We start from the raw sequence: 21407 nt of genomic DNA on the forward strand, positions 1-21407 counted from the left end.
GTAGCAGTTCTTTCAATACTGGAACATAGTGGTAAGGTCTCCCCTGAGCCTTCTTTTCTCTGGGCTGAACAAGCCCAGCTCTCTCAGCCTTTCCTCATGTGACAGGCTTCCCAGTCCTTGAAGGATCTTTGTGGCCCTTCTCTGGACCCTCTACAGCCTGTGCACATCTTTTTTGTACAGTGGGGACCAAAACTGGACACAATATTCCAAGGGTGGCCTGACAAGTGCACAGTTGAGTGGGATAATGGCTTCTTTATCTCTGCTGGTGACTCCCTTGTTGATGTACCCAGCGCGCTTTCTTTGCCACAGCAGCATGCTGTTCACTCCTACTGAGTTGTCCCCCAGGACCCCCAGGTCTCTTTCCACAGAGCTGCTCCCCCCGTTGGGCAGATCCCAGCCTGTGCTGCACTCTTGGATTGTGCTTACCCAAGTTACAACCATGTGCCTTTTAAAATAGGGCGAGCGCGGGGCCAGATCCCAGAATACAGGATCAGTGTATTTCAGTAGGGTTTTTACTGTAGCAATATGGCTCCTGGACCTGCAATCGTCTCACGTTAGAATGTTAGAAGCTGCTTTTTGTCTCTTGGCAGGTAACTCCTCAGCTGATAAACACTGCTCTGAAACAAGCCACAACAAAATAACCACCCCCTTGCCACTGAACTGCTCTGTGCCTCTCAAGAACCAATAATTCAAGCACCACTTCACTTTGGTTGGAAACACTTCATGTAAGTAAATGCTAATACAGACTATGACATAATAAGAGGCATAAGAAAGTCTAAGCCACAAGAACTAAAACATCCTAGCAACTTATTTTTCTTTGTATCAGAAATTGGAGGTAAACCAGGCTGTAAGTAAAGTACCCTGGCACATGACCATCACACATTACATGGCTGAAGACTGAGCAAAACTGACAACATTACCCCACCAAAATAGAAAAGGCTGCATAGAAGTCTCTAATTCCACTTTCAAAACTCTTCTCTCTTTCAATCCCCACAAGTAATCTCTTTTAAGCACCATCCATTTGAGCTTAACTGTGGCCAATATAAAGCAACAGCCATTGACTTGAAACATTCATTCTTCTGGATTGTTCCTTGCATGCAAAGTGCAAATATTCCTTCTCTATGATCCCCTCCTGCCTCAACAAACTCCAAACTAATCCTGAGTCGGTTCTACCAGCTTTCATTACTTTTACTCATAGATCTCACACACCACATTTATAACCTGTATGTGTAAAACTCCAATCAATATTAGTCAGGCACAGTCTAACTATTTACCACCATGTCCTGGTTTAGCAGTAGCAGTCACTTTTTTTCCTTCTTAGTAGCTGGTGCAGCGCTGTGTTTTTGACTTTCAGCCTGGGGACAGTACTGATAAAACCGATGCTTTCAGTTGCTGGTCAGAATGTTTAGTCTGACCAAGGACTTTGTGAGTCTCATGCTCTGCCAGGGAGGAGGGGAAGCCTGGAGGAAGCAGAGACAGGACACCTGACCCAAACTAGCCAAAGAGGTATTCCATACCACAGCACGTCATGCCCAGGATGTAACTGAGAGTTACCTGGAAGGGCTGGATCACTGATGGGTGGGGGCGAGGTATCGGTTGGGGAGGTGTTGTATTCTCTTCCCTTGTTATTTCCTTTATCATTATTATTATTGGTGGTAGCAGTAGTGATTTGTGTTATACCTTAGTTACTGGACTGTTCTTATCTCAACCCGTGGGGGTTGCATTCTTTCGATTCTCCTCCCCATCCCTCCAGGAGCAGGAGGAAGAAAGGCGGGGGCGGGGGGGGAGCAGGGAAGTAGACTCCATGGCTCTAATTTACAGCCTGGGCTTAAACCACGACACACCAACACAACGATAGAACTCAGGGAGGTCATATATGCAAACACTAGACGGAGGGCGAAAGGAAAAACAAAAACAACGAAAACCTATAAAACCCCAAGGCATGATCTGAAGACTATGTCAGCATCCAGTAAAAGAGAAGAAGTTCTGAACTCCTAACCTGGAACCCACAGAAAATTTCTCTTAGCATCAACAGGATAAAAAAGTTAAGAAGCTATCCTGGGCACGCTTTCTTCTAGGGTGACTGAATTTACCGGCCAGCATTTGGGGGAAGTGATGAGCATGCTCATGCAGTTTTCATCTCCTGGCAGATCAGTAACAGCGTGGTTGTGGGTCTGATGTGGTTTGCAGATGGTTTCTCGCTTTTATACATTTTTGTTGTTGTTGTTGTTTAATCCCAGGTCACAATTTGAGTTAGTTTTCAGATGAAATCCATGTGATCCGCTGTGCTAGCGCAACTGAGAGGAGATGAACAATACAGAGCTTTCTTTAACTTTGTGTTTCATAGAATCCCAGACTGGTTTGAGTTGGAAAGGACCTTAAAGCTCATCCCATTCCAACCTCCCTGCCACAGGCAGGGTCACCTTCCACTAGATCCAGTTGCTGCAAGCCCTGTCCAACCTAGCCTTGGAGAAAGAAACGTGGAACTGCACTCTGACAAAACTCACTTTACTTGCCTATTCATGCTGAAAGCACACAGATAAGCAATAAACCTAAAATTAAGGAACATGCCTCCAGAGTGCACTTCTCACTGAAATTATCTCAAGGCATCAGTATTGGGGCTATATGAGGTAAATAAGCCAGTCAGTTTACTCAAGGGGACCCTGTTTTCTTTATCCTATGACAGCACCCACCAGTGTTTTTCAGATGTAGGTGCTACACACAGAGCTGTTACAGGATGGCAGCTACACAAGGGTTCTGTCAAGAAGCACTAAAGAGTTTAACTTGGGAGTCAGAAAGCAAGAAAACAGATTGCAGTATTTCACTTGGATTACGCCTTCTTTCAGAGTGCATTATTTAAACACCAGAGTGTCAGCATGAGGTAAGATATGCCCTTCACCCTGGCTTAACCACATAGATTTAGACAACAAACAAGGTTCAAAGTCACAGAGTTTTGGTCTTAAGAATAAAAACCCCCGTTATTCTACTTTTTCTTAAAGCTACAACCAGCATGTATTTCACACACACTTATCGAGCGTGGTGAAACACCCATCTTCCTTCTCTTCTCCTGAAGGCTGACATAGTACCTTAAAGATACTAACGCTTTGGACCTGCTTTCGACGATAAAGTGAGAATTTGCAGCCTTCCTACTCTAACTACTGAGTAGCCATGACAGACAGGAAAAATCTGAAAACGCAATTATGTAGCTGACATCCAGTGACCACATGTGCCTGTTTTTACTCGCAGTTTATAACCACATCTATTTCAAAACAGAGATGTGGCTGCCACCAAAGTAAAGGAACCGTAAGCCTAGAAGTAGAGCAGATAATTCCAGGGGGGTAAAAGCAGTTGAAGACTCAACTTCAGTGTCTATTACTTTCTATTAGTACTACAAAAGTTGGGCAAATTATCTCCTTTCCTATTCCCTGACTCTGCGTGACTGAGTTTAAGAATTGTCCCAAGACAGAACTTCGTTCCTATACCTACTTGTCAAAGCTTACAAATTGTTCTCTAATGCTGTCTGCTTTTCAACATAACGCAGTCTGATGTAGGTAGAAACTGTCAGCTGGGTCGGCTATGATGACAGCGTAAGGGCAGAAGTCAAGCCTCCCAATAGAATTCACATTTAAGAACCTTCCCAGGACTTGTTCCAAGACAATTGGTTTGCATTGTCTACCTCTGATCAATGAAAAGCCTTGGTTCTTGGGTGATGTGCACTAAGCCTTTCCCTTTCATCAAGAAAGACATTTCCTGTCATAGTTTTTCCCTCTCTGAACAGAGAATATAGTAGAGAAAAAGAGTGTATGAGTCCTTGCTGATTCTTGTTTATTTTATGCCCTTCATAAAATAATATAACTGGCAATAACTCTGTTGGAAGATGGAAATTACCAGATAAAGCTGGGATCATGGGGCTATCCTGCATACCTTACCATTAAAACAAAAAGCAGAGCCTTTGGAGATCCACTATTTTCTTACTTTTCAGACTCAGTGGAAATTTCTGAATCATGATATATCCACGATAGCAAACCAGGAAGATAATGCACAATAATGGTTCAAAATGTATGCTTGCCTCAGGACAAACAATATGAGCTACTTTCCTGATGGCCACCCAACACAGGAAAATGAGAGCAGTGGCTAGAGCTGCTAGTGGAATGACTTAAGAGTGACTAACCAGATGTATTGGACTAGAGCAAAACCATGGAGCTTTCCATTTCCACTGCACACATCTATCACACTGAGCATCTAGGTACTGGTGCTTAGCCCTACCACAAGCAGACAAAACTGCTATTTCTATTAACACAACCTACTCAAAACCCAGAGACTGCTCATAACTACAACTAACAAAATTCCCAGCATGTTGCAAGCCCTAACAGCAGTAACTGATAATCATTATCTAATGACTACTGCCCTTCCTGAAACGAGCTTGGCAGGCCTCAGGCAAGGACTACAGAGATACCAACATCACAAAACTCCTCATAATTGGCATTAATTGCTCCTTTGTCAACAGCACAGCAGTTCTGCCAAGGATTGAATGGAGCATAGTGACTAAATTCATCTCTAGTGCTAACCCTTCAGCACGTCACTAGACCAGTGCAAGTCATTCACACAGGCTCTGGCAATTCAAAACTGGTATCAAGACTCTGCTGATTGAACTTGTTCTGTTTCTTCATTTCTTTCAATGACGAAACCAAACCATTTAACTACAAATACAAACAGCAGGGTGCACAATAGATGGTCATTGTGAGAGGACTCATCTGAGCACTCCCGCAAGAAAGGGTAGTATCCCTCTCCTAAGAGGGATATGAATCTGGAGGAACACCAACTATTCAGGCAAAGCCCAAACTTGCAAATCAAGTAGTTGCTCTCTTTCCAATCCCACCCATTCTGTGATTCTTCCAAATGTCTTTGTTGCAGTTTAATACCCTACTGTCAAAATGCATGCACAGCAGCCTGTACATGCAGCTCCACGTGTATCTCCCGCACGTTTATTTTAAACCTCAGTCTATTGGAGTAAATTTCCATCCTGAGTCCACATGGACTTTTGGCTGCATGCCCTTACAGCTGAGGCTAAATAAGACTAGAAATCAATTAGAGCATGCAGAAGGGCTAGCTCAGCCTCCAAAAGAGTCAGCGCATTGCCTATCTGTGATCTCTCTGTGTTTCCATATATGCTTGCTTTGAGTTCTCTGATTCCCAAGCTACCTTAAAGGGGGAGGGGGAAGGAGAGTTACATAATCAGAGATGCAATTACTTCATAAAAACTATATTTACTTTACTTTTTTATGATCTGATGTAGGAACAAATCTCTCCGGTGACTTCTTTGCCTCTTTTGGGCAAGGATATGAATTGATCAGACTATTAAACACTCAAAAGCATCCACAAAAGAAAACCTGACAGCTATGAAATATCACAAAGAAAGAGCTAAACCAGAAATAGAGGTGGAAGAAAAATGGGGAATAGGTTCTCATTTCAGGTTTTACACAGCTGAATAATTTTACTCAGCAGCCACTGATTTAAGAACTTAGGTCATGCTATAAAACATCAGGGAATACTTTCAACAAATGAGCTAGAGGAGTTATTGAGTATGTCCATGTCTACCCTCCCTTGGAGCACGACTGAAAAAGGTCCTCAGCAGAATTAGGCTAAAAAACGATAGGCAGCAAGACCATTTCTCCCTGCTGCAGTAACTCAACATTTACACTGATATATCATGCTAAATGCAAGGCAGTCCTTGAAATTAACGAAAAGTAGCAAAAATCAAACCAGAAATGCATGCCTTCCTAATACAGCCTGATCACTCTCCCAAGTGGCAAGCTGACAGGCAAACCAGGCATCTTACTCAAGACAACACCAAAACTACCCAACACAGCAGAGTTGGCTAACCCTATAATCTTGCTTGCTTTCTCTAAGGATTACCAGCAAAACCACAGATCACAGAAATACAGCATGGAAAAGACTTGCAACTATTCCCACCAAGAGAATCTTCCATATGCAACTCAGCCCATTATTTGGTTGTCCTTCTTTACCCTCTGGTTCATTCCACCAGTTATAATTACATGTTCTAGACTACAGAGAAGCATATTACAGCTACAGAAGTCACTGCCCTGCCATCAGATATCTCATACAGCCTCAGAAAAAAAACTTGTTAAGGAAAAGGCTTTTGAAAGAACTGGGTAATCCAACAGGTAGGTCTGACAAACGTCTGTAAGCTTAGAACAAGGAAAGAACCAGGGAGCAACTAGTTTATAGAAGCAACCCAAATGCCATGCCTGCCAACTGTCATATTAATATACATTACATGCTCTCTTTGAGCTCTCTTAAAGTAGAAATCATTAGTCAAACATGATTGATATGCAGTCAGTACTCAGAATAATGTTTTTATATAAATATGCACGTATAAAGACATATGTGTGTGCATGTACGTGCATATGTATAGACATGCACACACCCACCTCATACAAGGCATATGTATATAAAGGCAATGCAAATTCAAAGATGTTCATAGAAGAGGGAGCCACCCAGTCACAGAAAACAAAGGAGAACAGATCAGTCAAAGCCATGTTTGATACAAGACTTCCATGCTGAGGCTGGATTGCTTTTGGTAAAATCAGGAAGGAAGTTTAAGTGAATAGGAGACATGAAAAGGAGAGTTCATTGCAGGGAAAAAGAAAAGGAGGAGCTCAAACGCTTCAACCAGTTCCACAGATAGCCCCAAGGAAAAGCTATCAGAGAGCTCCAAATCTCTATAAACTAGCTACAACCGACAGAGCTAAGGAATAGTCCTACTAGCAAGTGCTATTTTGAATTATTTTTCTATCTGATGCTATTTTCTGTTGTGTCAAGTTTTCCAATCATGAATTAAACCTACTGTTTTGCTAGAATAAAGCTAGTTTTAAGGTTGCCCAGTGCCTAAAAAAATGCCTAGCAATTAAAATGTAGTGGCTGTTAGGCACATAGCATTCAAAGAGTGCCAGTCTGACTGGATTTGGAGAAATCCTTGGAAGTACCTCCAAAAATCAAGACAGATTTAAGCTTCTCGGGTATTGGCTAAGAAAGAGACAAAGAAAGAAATGCCTCTGGGCTTAGAGACACTGGTGTCAAGCACCAGGGAATAAGGGGGAAGTCCAAGGAACACTCCAGCTGGAACAAACAGGTGGAGTCATCAAAGCAGCATGAAAAAGTTTATGCAAGAGAATGCTTCATCTATATTGGTATCAAAATTAAGTTCATTGGTGAACTATTTCATTAAAGGGATCACCAGTATAACAGGTACCTCTCATTACTGCTAGACTTGAGTTAATTAGCAGAAACAGAGTCTAAATGGCAGTGGACTGTTAAGTTCTTCATGAAAACAGGCAACAATTGCAAGCCCCACTCACCACTATGCTACCACATAGTTATTTGGATTTTTACACTATTCTTCCCATTGGACTTAGCTTCAAAAATCAATTTATATAAAGCTCTGGGTACCCAGCATCTAAACTATCATTGCTTCCTACATGCCCTTTTCGGTTACCTTACACTTTTCTCCCTTTTCGTCCACTGCCCTAAGAGCCAGCTTCATTATGAAGTCTCATGGAAATTCTTGCAAGCCTATTATTTATCATTTTGTATTGAACTGCAAAGAGACCTTGCAACCGGAACTCCAATATCACAGTGCTGATGTGTGCACCTTTGCCCGAGGGACTGGATCACGTTTGTCCTATTTTGCAAGAGGGCAGCGGTGGAAACCTCAAAGGCACAGAGCAGAGGCACGATGAGAGAAGAGGTGAAAGTAATGTGAAAGAAAACTTTCCACTGGAACATTAACATTTGCTGCTCATGGATAAGAGACTGCAGTTTTAAAACCAAAACTTAAAGTGTTGCCAAGGATCAGCCACGTGGAGCTGAAACAGCAAAGCAGAAAATCCAGTCTCAAGCTCAACATCAAGTTAAAGATTTCTGAAAGAGTTTTACTCTTTACTATTACAATTCAGTGCCCTGAGAAGTTTTAACACTTTGATTGTCTGCAGCAGGTTTCTGAAAGCCATTAGATAAGGCAGTTGTAGTCTGCTTGTTTCATTAAATTCTACTTCACCCTAGACAAACTACAAGCTGAACCCAAACCCTCCTTGACTCTATTTCCCTTCTTGTACTCGTGCTGCTCGAGGAATTTGTGGTTACATGCTAAATGAGCACAATACAATTCACAGAAACTACACTTAACTACCAAAAACACCTGCAAGGGCCATATCCCACTGTGAACGCTTGCTATCACTAGGCAAGGGCTGACCCAAACAAAGCAAGCATAAAAACATAAAATCACATTTCTCCTTGATTCCTGCTAGGTGATTTTGCAAGCTTTTCACAGGCACAGGCAAAATGCAGGGCCAGGTCTCCCCACGCACCTCTTTGAGAGGCAACAAAAGAGCTCTTCCGATTATCCCCCTTGCGCACTGCACAAGACTGCAGCAACCTGCCACCAACAACTTGTCTACCTCCAAAGACCATGAAGTGAGTGGGTTGCTGCTCCCATTCTGTTGGCGGTAACAGCAGTTACTAGCCTTTCAGTAGCTATTAGCTCTTGTATACGGCCCTTTCCAGCATTGTGCCCATGTTTACCAGCATCTTGCACATGTTTATCAGCATCTGAAGAGAACGAAGGATGTAATCGGCTTTAAAAAATGAAAAATTATAAAATTTATAGAAATTATTACAGATTTTATATAAATGTTTATAACTACATATAAAAATACCAGAGGCAGTTCACAAGGTCATCTAGCCCATCCTAGAAAACACATCTGCACGTGTGAAAAGGTAGCTCTAGAACGTGCAAATGAAGCATGGCTGTGCTCCAATAACTTAAAAAGGAGACCATGCGTATGCAAATCTGTTGCACTGTTGTTGCATTGTGCTAATAACACTACTCCTCATCGACCACACACTTCCATACTGAAAAACATGTGCTTACTATCTTCACACTGCTGTCTCTAGAAATACAAACAGTTCAGTTATACCCCACATGGTTACCAGGAGGCATTGCCTTGCTTTCCATTCTTACCTTCTCTCCACTGGAGTAGAAGAAATAACGCAATCGGACAATGTTACAATGATCCAACTTTCTCATAATCTGGAGCTCTCTGTTCTGAAACAAGAGAAAAGCAAACAATTAAACTCTTTCCTCATAGAGTACTGCAATGAACACACCTTGATATACAGCTACAGGAGCTGACAAACCAAAGAACAGCTGAAGCTGTAAAATATGTCAGCCAGAATGGTTGGAAGCCTATCCCCTTTGAATGCTGTAAAAATTAAGTAGGCAACTCAGTTTCCACTTCTGTTCAGCCAAGGTTTAACCAGGTTCAGGCAAGCAGAATAAAAGTGTCATTTTCTCATTTTATATCAACCTGAAAAAGCTATTAAAATAAAATCAGTTCATTACATGCATGATAAACTGGGGACTTTACTGCAATATCCATTGCAACAGAGCCCGGAACAAATGAGGGATCTTACAGCCCAGCACATAAAAATGAGTGAAATGTTGAACTGCAGGTATGAATGAAAACAAGCAAGTAAACTCAGCACAGTTCTGTTTGTTATACTTTGTTCCACAGCTGTTGCTGCAAAACTCGTATTTCCTATGGTCACATTTACCCATCACTGTGTTTCCTTCCTCAATTACTGTATGATCTTCAGCTTCAAAACTAGAAGGTATTCCAATATTTACTTGGATCACGGGGTTGGTAATCGTGCATCCTAACAACCTAGACTAACACACTGGTCCTACTAGCATCATGAACTCTGGCCAACTTCAGGAATATCTGAGAAGAAAATTCTTCACCCACCACTTATTTTCATACTTAAATGCACAAAGCTAATGCCTACTTTAGGCAGTGCTGCTGTCAAAATAAGGATTTTGTATTCTAGGTATCAGAGGGTCACATACTGTGCCTATCTATGACCAAAGCTTTAAGGAACTCCACAAGAACCACTCAGAGCTTCTAATGTGAACATGGCTACAAATGCTTTTAATTCCTCTAAGCCATGTAGCCTTAAACAAACAAAAGAAGTGTTAGATAGGATGCAGTATCATTAATCCTATCATCCCTACTACCTGCTGACCGAAAACATACTTCAGTGTATTAGCCAGCTCTGTACAAACATGAGTGATACCTCACACAGATATCAGTTAGCAATTATCCAGCTAGTAGTAAGGAGAAAGCAAGTCCTTCTCTCAGCCTGCCCAGCTTCTGAACAGATTGAAGCCTAAATCTGTTAGGTACACATCAAGACAGGCCTATTCTATCCCAAGGACAAAGAAAGAAGAGAAAGCAGGGGGGAAACCTTTGAGACTTACACGTATCTCCTGATATCCTATGGAGTGAATTTGTGAAAGAGGAATATAGGCTTCATGACATAACCCTGTCAACGTACCTCACATCTCACAAAGAAAAGCATTCTTCTGGTACAAACAGGAGCTCAAATATTCCCCACTTGCTCATTCTTTATTAAATACTACCAAAAAGAAGTATATTTTCAGAGTCATGGCTGGGGTGCCTGTGACATAGGGCACGGTTCAGATTTCAGACCAACAGAAAGACCTCGTCCTCTTGTGTTGCCTGAAGCACACACCACTGCTGGTGTCTCCCCGGACCTTAAACCTGGGGCAATCAACAAGCCAAAGTAAGGATGGCTCTAGATCCCGTCAATCAATGAAACACCAATTATGACAAGAGATTAGTTTCTCCAGTTGGCTTTTACTACATCATTTAACAGTATTACTACAAGACTGAGCCTTTCACTGCATGTTCCAGCACCTCAATCAAATTCCACTAGCAATTCATAGCACAAAATAGGTAAGAAATTTCCTCCTCCCTTTCTCCCACTAGCTGTGAGCTGGAAATAATACCTTTTCTCTCATGGGATTACTGGACAAAACATGAATACATTAAGCATTAATGTGCAAATATTATTTTGGCATTATCTCTACTAGCTCCTTAAAATACCCATATATAATCTAAGTCAGGTTGTCACTTCATGTTCTCTAGATAGTATGTATATGCTGATTGGATACACTCAGCAGAAGTTATTCTAACGCTAGGCTGAAGTTATATTTATACTCTGGTATCTCATCCCAGCACAAGCACAGTCTGTGCCCACTTTGATGCCTTCCACTCTGATCCGTCTCCTTCGGCTCTCATCCTGACCATCTGCTGCAGCTGCACAAACACGGCTTCAAGAGGTGCTAATATCAGGAATAACTCATAAACCAGTTACACAGTAACCTACATCTCGCATCCAGTGACTAGACAGAAGGAAACATATTTAAACTGTCATCTTAGTCAATTAGTCACCTCAGCCATCTTAAAACCAAGCTGACTTCTAATCACAGCTCCCTGGTGGAGCTCAAACTGGAAATACTCGAACAGTTGCAAATAACTTGAATTTATTGTGGCAAGGGAACAGACTGATGCTTTGAAGAATTCATCTTTCCCTCAGATGAATATATAAAGTACTGTCACTTTACCATGTATTCCCCTGTATACATCTTAAATAACAGCCTCACATTATTTTTTTATTTTATTTATTTTTTATTTTTCAGCCACATATTACTGTGGGATATTAATTGCCAAGGGCAGGAAATGCTGGATTATAAGCAGGGAACCTCTAGTGAAGCGAACAGTGACAGATGTCCTACTCTGAGTACAAGACAGAAAATGTATGTCTAAATATAATGCAAACTAAAACAATTCCAAAACACGCTGATGAGAAAGGCTGACACTGCATGGTCAAAATACAGGGTGGAGAAAGACATAAAGCTACTGCTTATCCTTATCACTTTTCCAAAAGATATGGCTGTAAAGTCAAAGACTCAAAGGGAAAGTTACTCTTCTTTTCTGTTCTCCCACCTATTCACATGGAGTAAAGGGTTTAGTTTTCTTACTGAATGAGAGTACTGGGCCTGGTAAGCACTGAAGAAGCAATATCCTTCAGCACCAGCCTCACTGCAAAAAGAGGACTCAGCAGACTTCTGTTCACACCAAACCGCAGAGCTCCTGCAGCATGTGTTTCTTTGAAGAGCCGCAAACCAACGGGACTATGAACAGATTACTCAGCAAATTTCTCTTGCAGTTTGATTTCTTTATCTAAAATAGGCTTCTTTATCCAGGAGGCAAGGGGCTGCTGACACACAATTCCAGAAGAGTGCTTTACAACCGGTGTATGAGCCCTTCACTAACTACTGAAGCAAACCCAGTGTGACAAAATCCTCCCAGTTCATCACTTCTGATGACAACTTTCCTAGCCCAGACTGCCTGTGTCTGTTCATTATACTGAAGACATTTGGTTGCTCATCAAAGTTAAAGACTTGGTTAAAGATTGCCAAGACCAAATCAGATTTCTCACTTCAAAGCATAGCCAATAAAGCTCATCCATGAAGACTCATGCCTTCCCTCCAAAGTTACAATCCCAATTCCTCATAACTGTGCTAATGCTGCAGTTGATACAAAACCACTAAAGAAAGATCATTTGTGCCTCACTACCATAATCTGCTATTCCAGACTAGGATAACCATCACACACACACACCCTTCCCACCCAGAGATTTCTAGAGCTATGCCAGTTTGCATATTCATCACCCCTAACCTGGATCTTTGACTTTCCCCCCTCTTTTCTTTCTCCCCTGCCCTTTTTACAACAGGGGATAAAATGACTGGATCATCAGAGATGATGCTTTATGGACTTGCAACTTCCTGAACTGGACCAGAGCAAATGAAGGTTTTGTACAGCTCAGCATGACATTATCAATATATACCCAATGAAGTGTAGAAATATCACTTGGATCCAGTTCAGAGGAGAATTCCTCAAAGTTTCCTTAGCTAAAGGGCACGCTGGGGTTTGCCTTTCTCTTCATTTTTAATTTCTTTTCTTCTGAAAGGCCTGTTTAAAGTCTCAACAAGGTTCTTTGAGGATTATGTTCAAAGCAGACAAAAGGGGAAAAATCAGGAGTTTGTATTTTTGCCTTGTGCCACACCAAGGACACGGCGTGGTTCTTATAAATAGGTAAGAACTCCAAAGGTCTGGTTCTTTAAAGAGAGGATAGCTTTTTAATAGAAAGGCAGGATAAGCTAGCAACCTATTTCAACAAGCAACTTCAGCGTCAGTCTTCTTGCTTAAATCAAGTAAGGCCAGCAACTAAATCTAATTCTTATTTTTTACACTTTTGGAATTAACTTTTATTCTTCTTGGACTACTACATTCAAGAGCTGAAGCTTCAGTGTCTTGTGTTCTTCTATTGGGTTGGAAAAACAGAAAATGGAAGGTAATTGTCACATGGACTCTGGCATTACAGATAGACGGAAGCAGCACGTGTACATCTCAGTTTCTCAGTATACACAGTCCTCCTTCTCTTGCACACGTCATGTTTACAGCTTCCTCCTTTCTCCTGCTTCCACCATAACCTTCTCTCCATTCTACCACATTTCTTACTCTTTGGTAAAGGTTTTCCCACACTGAAGAGCCAAGCAGGGAGCCATGAACAAAGCTGAGGAACAAACTCGTTTCAGCAAGAGGCCTGAAAGCAGCGATGGAGCAGCAGGGCTTGCAGTTTTTCCCCCTCCTGCTTCCTTTCATTTGAACAGCCTGAAGGACTACTCACCTCCATCCTCCTTCTCCATCTGCACTGCAGAGCCTGCCCAGAGTAAAGGCTCAGGCTGAGATGGTGAGAGATTTAACGCGCTTTCGTACAGCAGGAGGGAGCCTTTTTATCCTGACCATCTCCCACCACTAGAAAAGGCTGGACTCCAAGCACAGGGCAGCAGGCACATGCTGACGAAGGTCTTTCAATGTGATCCTAGCCAGCTACGCTCAACGCCTTGCAGAGACATCTGCTTGCACAACACTTGAGCCATACCTCCTAGACTCAGCTTTGTAAAGTGCACAGAGACAAAACACTCCAGACCACAGAGGAAGACATCATACTCACCATCAGCTGCCTCTGGTACTGAAATAGCACCTGACAGGTTACCAAGGGGTAGTGAGATCACTATGATCAGCATATTCTCACTAATACCTTTACTAAAGCTCCACTCCTGCTATATGTCTGGTTTATCCTAAAGCTTAGTGGGACAGACCATAAAATAAAAGCTGTACCATGTCTTCTCTAAAAATTCCTAAATCTGCCTGACTTATTCCTCCAAAGGTGGATTTCCAACACCATCAGTTTAAGGCTACTTTTAACACTTGCCTTGCTGTTAGCAAAAGTACCACAGAAATTATTCTACGGCTCACAGAACTAACTGCCTTTCACAGATAAAGGATAATTGAAGCATTTTACAGAATAAAGGCTAAGTCCTACATTCTTCTGTGTTTGCCCCAAGCTATCACTGAAATAATCAGTGCTTGGAGGAAAAAGAAGTGCAAAAGGGGCTTAATTAGAGAAGTCTGGGCTGGGAATCTGCCCATGCCAGTCATTAATAGCTAGGCACCTATGACAAGTCCATTTTGAAGGCAAGCGATTTCAATTAGAGATAAATGTCAACAGGGATCACAGTTTTCCCCATTTACATTTGAAGCATGGATAACAACAAAGCTCCAGTCTCCCTTCCCTGCCAGTCATGGCATATTTCCAACACCAGCAGATCTAAGTTGGGAAGATCTCCATTTTTAACATACCTGTTACTCTCAAACTCATACACTCAGGACCTTTAAACCAGCAAGAGAGGACAATCCCAACAAACAAATACAACTTATTAAGTATCTGTAGCTATGACATAGCAAGGGCTCTAATGCCACAACAATCACCACTCAGTTAGTGCTGGTCCATTGACGATTGTTAAACACTTGCAGACCAGCAGGCCTAACACACAGGTCAGAGGTCCAGAAGGACCATGTCCTGCTTCAACCTTTACCAATGCGTAACACATGCACAGAAGTAGCTTTGAGGGTTTGCATCTGTAAAAATACTTTAGCTTCTATCATCCAAAAAGTCCTAGAGAAACAGGTACAATACTAATGAATAGAATGTTAACATTCAGGGCTTCCCAATGGGGAAATAAAGAAATCTGTGATAGCCATGAGCAGTTCACAGTACAAACATAAAACTGCTGATTTAAATACTCGCACCCCTCAGCCCTTCTTGCACCTCTTCCTGCCTGCCACTCATAGGCATCTCAACCCTGATACCAAGGAAAACCCAAATACTGAGTGCCAATACAACATGAGAATAATACGCCAGCAGGGTGAGCAGAAACAGCCGATGGGGGTGGGTCCAAAATACAGAATACTTGTATATACATTTCATTGCAACCTGGTGAACTGCAGCTGTGGCATGCTCTGGTTTACTACTTAACTAAAAGCAATGCAAAAGCTCCAAACCCAGCTTTGTTTTGCTACTAAGTTCCCAACATTATTCACCCTCACGTAAAAATCTGATTGTTTAAGATCCTGAAGCAACAACTGATGGCGACACGCAGCAGGGTTGTGCTGCAAAGTGTTTCTGAAACACTGGCCTGCGAACACCCAGAAAGAGTCAGGCACAAAAAGCGTGCGTCAGCTGTATTCCAGCCAAAATTTATTACTGAGCACAGCGACCTTCAGCCCTGGCACGGGTACAGATCAGGGCAAAAAGCATCAGCGACGGCTGCGGCAGCAGGCAGGACCTGCCTGAAGAGGTCACTGGGCAGAGCAAGCTGGGCTGGAGCTGGGGCCAGGCCAGGGCAAGCCAAAGGCACAGGGTTCAGGCAAGTGTAGGTGGGCCCATCAGCAGAGTCCCTGCCTGCAAACCCATGATTTATTACAGGATTACAGGTCAACTGAAATTCAAGAGCAAACAGGGGAAGCAAGAGGAAAAATGTGCTTGAAACTACAAGCTCTACAATAAGGAATGGAGCAGGAAGTCATGCAGCCACCACAAATGGGGGCTAGACTTCACTGAACTCCTGAAGAAGTAGACAGATTTGAACCCCAATCATGCAGTAACAAGTGAGCTGACAGACACGCTGGATGAAAGTCTTGAGATAAAAACACACACCTTGTTCCCACCCTGTCAATTCCTTTTATTGTATTACTGTCCCCAATAAACTCAGGCATTCATTCCATCTCTTCACACAAAGGGACCGCATACTTTGAACTTCCTAACTCTTCCCATAGGCAGTCAGCAATGGCAAGTGCCATCTGTCATTTCCAGCCTGCTCTTGCCAATGCAGGACACAGTCCCTAAGAAGAAAACTTAAGCTACATACACCTATTATACATAGTTTCCTATAACTGGAGGCAGAAATGGGTTACTTGTGTTGAAAGAACATACAACAAGCCTCAATCTCTTGGGAGGACAGAAGAATTCCAACTCTTCTTTCATTTCCTCCGCATATCTCAGCAGTTAATCAAAAGGTGGAAGCCAAATCCTTCATTAAGTTCCCGCTGCTCTGAATGGAAGTGGAGTTTTGAGAGCCTCTCAGAGCCATAATACCATCTCTAAATTCCTGCCAGCTCAGGAAGCTCAAGACTAAACTTGGAACACAAACTGATTTCCAGCATCATGCCAGTTCTAGACCACAACCTGAAATTCACTTTATGATTCTCAAGTGATTGTTTCAAATATCATGATCTTGACAAACAGCTCAGGTCTACAGCATCTTCTGTGCTCTGCCAGCGGCAAGTCTGGATGCAGCAGGAATTACCGTGCCCCCAACATAAAAGTTAGAAAACCAGAACTAGGTCTGAAATGCAAAGATAGTTCAAGTCCATTATAACACTGAAATAAAGTGCAAGAAGGAGAATAACTGAAAGGCGAAGTATTTTCCAAAAGGCAGCCCTATGCCTTCACAGGTAACAGCCATTCTTTCCCAGTGGTAGCACAGAGGATCTCTGTTGAGAAACTCTTGCAGCAAAAAATCATTTTCCTTTCAAAGAAACAGCAGACGTCATGCTTTAGTTTTTATCTCTTTAGCTAGGAAGAAGAAAGCAAGTATGACGATGCCTACAACATCAGTCCTCAGGGAGTCTGCAACATCCATGGAAACTTACACCTGCAATCACAACCGGAACAGGTTGCAATTAATCTGTTAATCAAATAAGTTCCAATCTCCCACAGGCATAAGACATTTGCTGGGCTGCTAATCACTGTGTTATTAAACATTAATGAAATGCTTTATTACTCCTGGCCTTCACTTCTTACATATGATGCAGCAGATGTTTCACGCAGACGAATTCCAAAGGACTTGCAAAACAAAAATAATTCATCCTTACCCTCCGAAAAAATAATTACTTATTTAGGAAACAGGTAAGTGCTGTCTCCAATGTTTCATGTTGCTTTGTCTCAGGACGGCTGCTCCATGACATGACAATGCCTGATGCTAGAAGTCTTCAGGGGCTTTAATTTCAGTCCAAACAAAAGTTTCTGACTCCCTAAGACCTTAGAGGAAACATCCAAATTAAAAGGACACAAGAAAGGGCTGAGGGACCTGGGGGGTTTAGTCTGGAGAAGAGAAGGCTCAGGGGAGACCTTATTGCTCTCTACAACTGCCTGACAGGAGGATGGAGGGAGGTGGGGTCGGTCTCTTCTTCAAATAATAATTGACAGAACAAGAGGAAACGGCCTCAAGCTACACCAGGGCAGGTTTAGATGGAGATCAGGGACAATTCCTTCCCCAAAGGGTGCTCAGGCATTGGAACAGGCTGCCCAGGGCAGGGCTGGAGTTACCGTCCCTGCAAGTGTTCACACACCGTGTAGACAAGGCCCTCAGTGACATGGGTTAGCGGTGGCCTTGACAGTGCTGGGGTAAGGGTTGGACTTGATGAGCTTAAAGGTCTTTTGCAATTTGGCTGATTGTATGATTTTATGAACTGGTGAAAACTGAGCAGGGAACAAAGGGGGAGAGGAACTGGCAAGAGGAATTAACTGCCTGCGGATGATTATTTGCCAAGCAGATTTCAATCTTCCAGAAGTACAAGTCTTAATGATGACCAAGCTTTTAAAAGGTTAAATATTCCCTCCTGAATTCAGAGGGAGACTGGGCAGCTCCTCCTCTGTGGGTGGGGGACTGGGAAAGGAAATTGGCTCAGCTCCAGCAGTTAAGTTATAATAGGGACTTGCACTCCTTACCTTAAGCACAGACACAATAAGCTCTTCTCCCCAAATTCCTGGTAGGTTCCCTGCCCCCTGGTTTAGTAAGTTTTTCATGAGCAAATATCAGCATTTACTCGTTACTGTGATAATTTAAGACCACACATGTGAATCTCAGGTCTGCAGTAAGCCCAAAGTAGTAAACACCCTACTAAATTTCAGGTGATAGCCACACAAACATACAAATGTTTTAACACTTGCTCTTCATAGTTTTATATATACATATGCATATATAAATCCAAACTTCCCTAAATACATATCTTAGTACTTATATTAATATTTAATTAATATTAAAAGGCAGCAGCACATTCTTCCAATATCTGCATAATAATTTCACCAGTTGACCTTTGCTAGATACAAGAATCAACTGGTTTGGGTTGGAAAGGACCTTAAGATCATGCAGTTCCAGCCCCCTGCCACAGGCAGGGACACCTTCCACTAGAGCAGGTTGCTCCAAGCCCCTGTGTCCAACCTGGCCTTGAACACTGCCAGGGATGGAGCAGCCACAGCTTCTCTGGGCACCCTGTGCCAGCGCCTCAGCACCCTCACAATAAAGAACTTCTGCCTTATACCAACCTGAGCTTCCTCTGTTTCCGTTTAAACCCATTACCCCATGTCCTATCACTATCTATCATACACTTGAAAGGGAAAGCCACCTCTGTCAAAGTACAAGTCCACTGTAAGCTACTAGAAGACTTAGTATTCAGGTTTGATAAAAGAGGTTATGAGACTTCTTGTTTGAGGGTTTTTCCCTTAGTCAGCACTAGCACTTTTCAAACACTGTCCCATTTTCAAGAAATCATTTCCTTAGGCTAAAGGGTATCAGAGCACTGAAATGAAAAGATTAGGAGATCTTTACATTCACTTCTGGCCTAAACTGCCCCAAAAGAAAGAGTACAGAGAAGAAGAGTAAGTTTTAGTAACTATTTGCACAGCAAAGTATGCTTTTTATGACAAATTTTAAAAGCAATGACACAGCACTATGGTTACATTCACCAGTCAGTCACACTAAAAAGTAATAGGGATCTCTAAAAGAAAGGAAGGAGCAGAGAGAAATTATTTCACATGCCAGGTGAGCACTATGAATTCCAAGTGGCACACCTTAACCACATTTCAAAAGGCTACATTACCACCTCATGGGCTTCCAATCTCGGTTTCCCAAAGGATCAGGTCCAGCTGCACCAATACAAAGCAGGGTTACCTAACTCCCATGACACCCTGTCCTTCTGTCGGTATCTGCAAACATCTAGGAATGTTATCGACTCAGTTGCTCCCCTTTCTGACTGGGATAAGACAGCTCTGAATTTAAGCCTACCCCAGGGTAAGTGTCACAACCACCATCTCAGGAATATGTTGCAATGAAAGCCAGCCTCCAGGCCCCAATCCATCAACAGCAGCAGCTTAAACTTGCAGGGCAGAGGTAGCTCTCCACACTCAGCTGCCACCCCACTTCTCCTGGGTGCTGCTGTCCCTGCACCTAGGACACCAGGGTGACTCACCAGACACCACCTGATTCACCAAGCTTGCCACCCGAAGCACAGAGCTTACCAGGAACCAAGTTAAACACATATGCTAGGTTGCAAACTGTGTTGGTTCAACAGACGCTCTGAAGTTTTTGCTGCAGGGGCAGCAAGTGCGAAAGCCATCCCATCTGCCACTGCCCACAAGTCCTCTCTCTCTTCAGCTCTTCCAAGCATCTGCTCACCGGCCCCACTGTCAGATGTCTGGGCTCAACTACAGCAAGTTTTCAGGAAAGGGAAACCAAAAAGCTGCAGTTATAGCTGGGAACATGGGCAGTAGTGTCACTGCCACTGTAAAAGAGAGGGGTAGCTTCAGGAGCATCTTGGCTTCTACCTTGCTTCCAGAATAAAATGAGAACTTGCACATAACCCTGTAGCAAGTAAAGAAATGGCCAACTGGTGAAAACAAGGGACTGAGTGAACAAAGATGACTCGGGTCAGCCCAATCATCGTGGCATCAAATCACCCAACAGTTCAATAACAGCCATCACCAGATGCTTCCAAGGAAGGCTCAAAAAAAGCTTAGCTCCTAGCCATCAGCTAGGAAGCTGAAGACATGGACATTTATCCTCTTACTGAACTCGTAAACAGTTTTCAGAGGTACATTTGTAAAACATGAGACTTGGTGACGCTGCGTGCCAGTCCATCACAAATTATGGCAGAAAGCACTTCCTGCATCACCTACCACCTTCTAAATGGACTACACTGTCTTTGTGTTTAACATGCAGATAGCTGCATTAAAACATCCACTGTTACTAGCAGTGCCAATTGCAAAACCCTTCACTGACCTTGCCACATACTTTCCACTACAAGATCTTATTTTCCATTGTTTAAGGAGGTCTCTCAGTGCATAGACCGTGCAGAACAGATACACTGTGGGGGTAACCTGCAGCTCAGTAATGAAGGATTTGTTTTTAGGATCCTTGCCTCATTCGTTAGAAAAGGGGAGAGCTCTGCAGTGGATAAGGGGAGGAACTGCAGAAATGGCACAGCAATCTTTTCTCACTCATAACACTTCATAATGCTGTAACAAAAAGGACTTGAATCTACCACTAGCAGAAAGAATAATCCACGCTAACAGGTTACATCTGTAACTCGGTATTCTGAAATACTGAGTGATCCAATATATGTGAGAGAGATCAATCGCTGGTGTTCACAACTGTCAAAAAGCCAAAACTGGCCTCTTCTGTCACTCCCCATGTCTACACTTTAGAAGTCACATCAAGAGATAGAATGTGAGTTAACCAAGACAGTCAGGGCACTTGCCCTGGCCCAAGATACCTTGCAAACACCACCAGTAGTGAGATAAGAGTGGCTTGTCCAGGCAAGCCAAGAGCTCTCTGCATGCTAGTCTATTTCTCACCAGCTGCTCCATTTGTCCTCCACTGAGCATGAAGTTTTATTTGCACCGAATTCAAACTATGCACAAGAGGGCAGAAAATGTGCATTTCTGACTAGAAGGAAGAGGTTGTTCAGCATTTCTGCTCTGTGTTCAAACAGCTAAATATGTTTTGAGGTACAAGGAACACCACAACTGGTGCCATCCAGCTGTCAAACAAGCTAGGCCCTTTGGTCCCCCCATATTAAGCTTCTGAAGGGCCCTCACTAAGCCCATGAACAAACGATGAGGTATCTCTTGAACACTTCGTAGCTTCCAGTGATATCAAAAACCTTCTAAGGACCATTATACCACCTTCAAGATGACAATGGTCCGCAAGGGAGGAACAGTGACTCGCTCCACAGGGAAGCCTTTGCTGTCATTGCAATGGTAAGGTATACCTTTGA

General features: G+C 42.8%; 1 protein-coding gene across 5 annotated transcripts in view; it reads right to left on the reverse strand.

Moving 5' to 3' along the window:
* GSK3B (glycogen synthase kinase 3 beta) overlaps window positions 1-21407 on the reverse strand; it is a 150468-nt gene that overhangs the window by 60727 nt on the left and 68334 nt on the right. For all 5 annotated transcript variants that reach the window (XR_013956386.1, XR_013956387.1, XR_013956388.1 and 2 more), the window contains exon 3: window positions 9041-9124. Coding sequence is in view for 2 of the 5 variants with exons in the window: in XM_080612583.1 (XP_080468709.1) it covers window positions 9041-9124 (84 nt within the window). In the remaining 3 variants the exon portion in view is untranslated. The remainder of the gene's footprint in view (window positions 1-9040; window positions 9125-21407) is intronic.

Source organism: Psittacula echo (assembly GCF_963264785.1).
Source record: "Psittacula echo genome assembly, chromosome: 3".
Lineage (NCBI taxonomy): Eukaryota > Metazoa > Chordata > Aves > Psittaciformes > Psittacidae > Psittacula > Psittacula echo.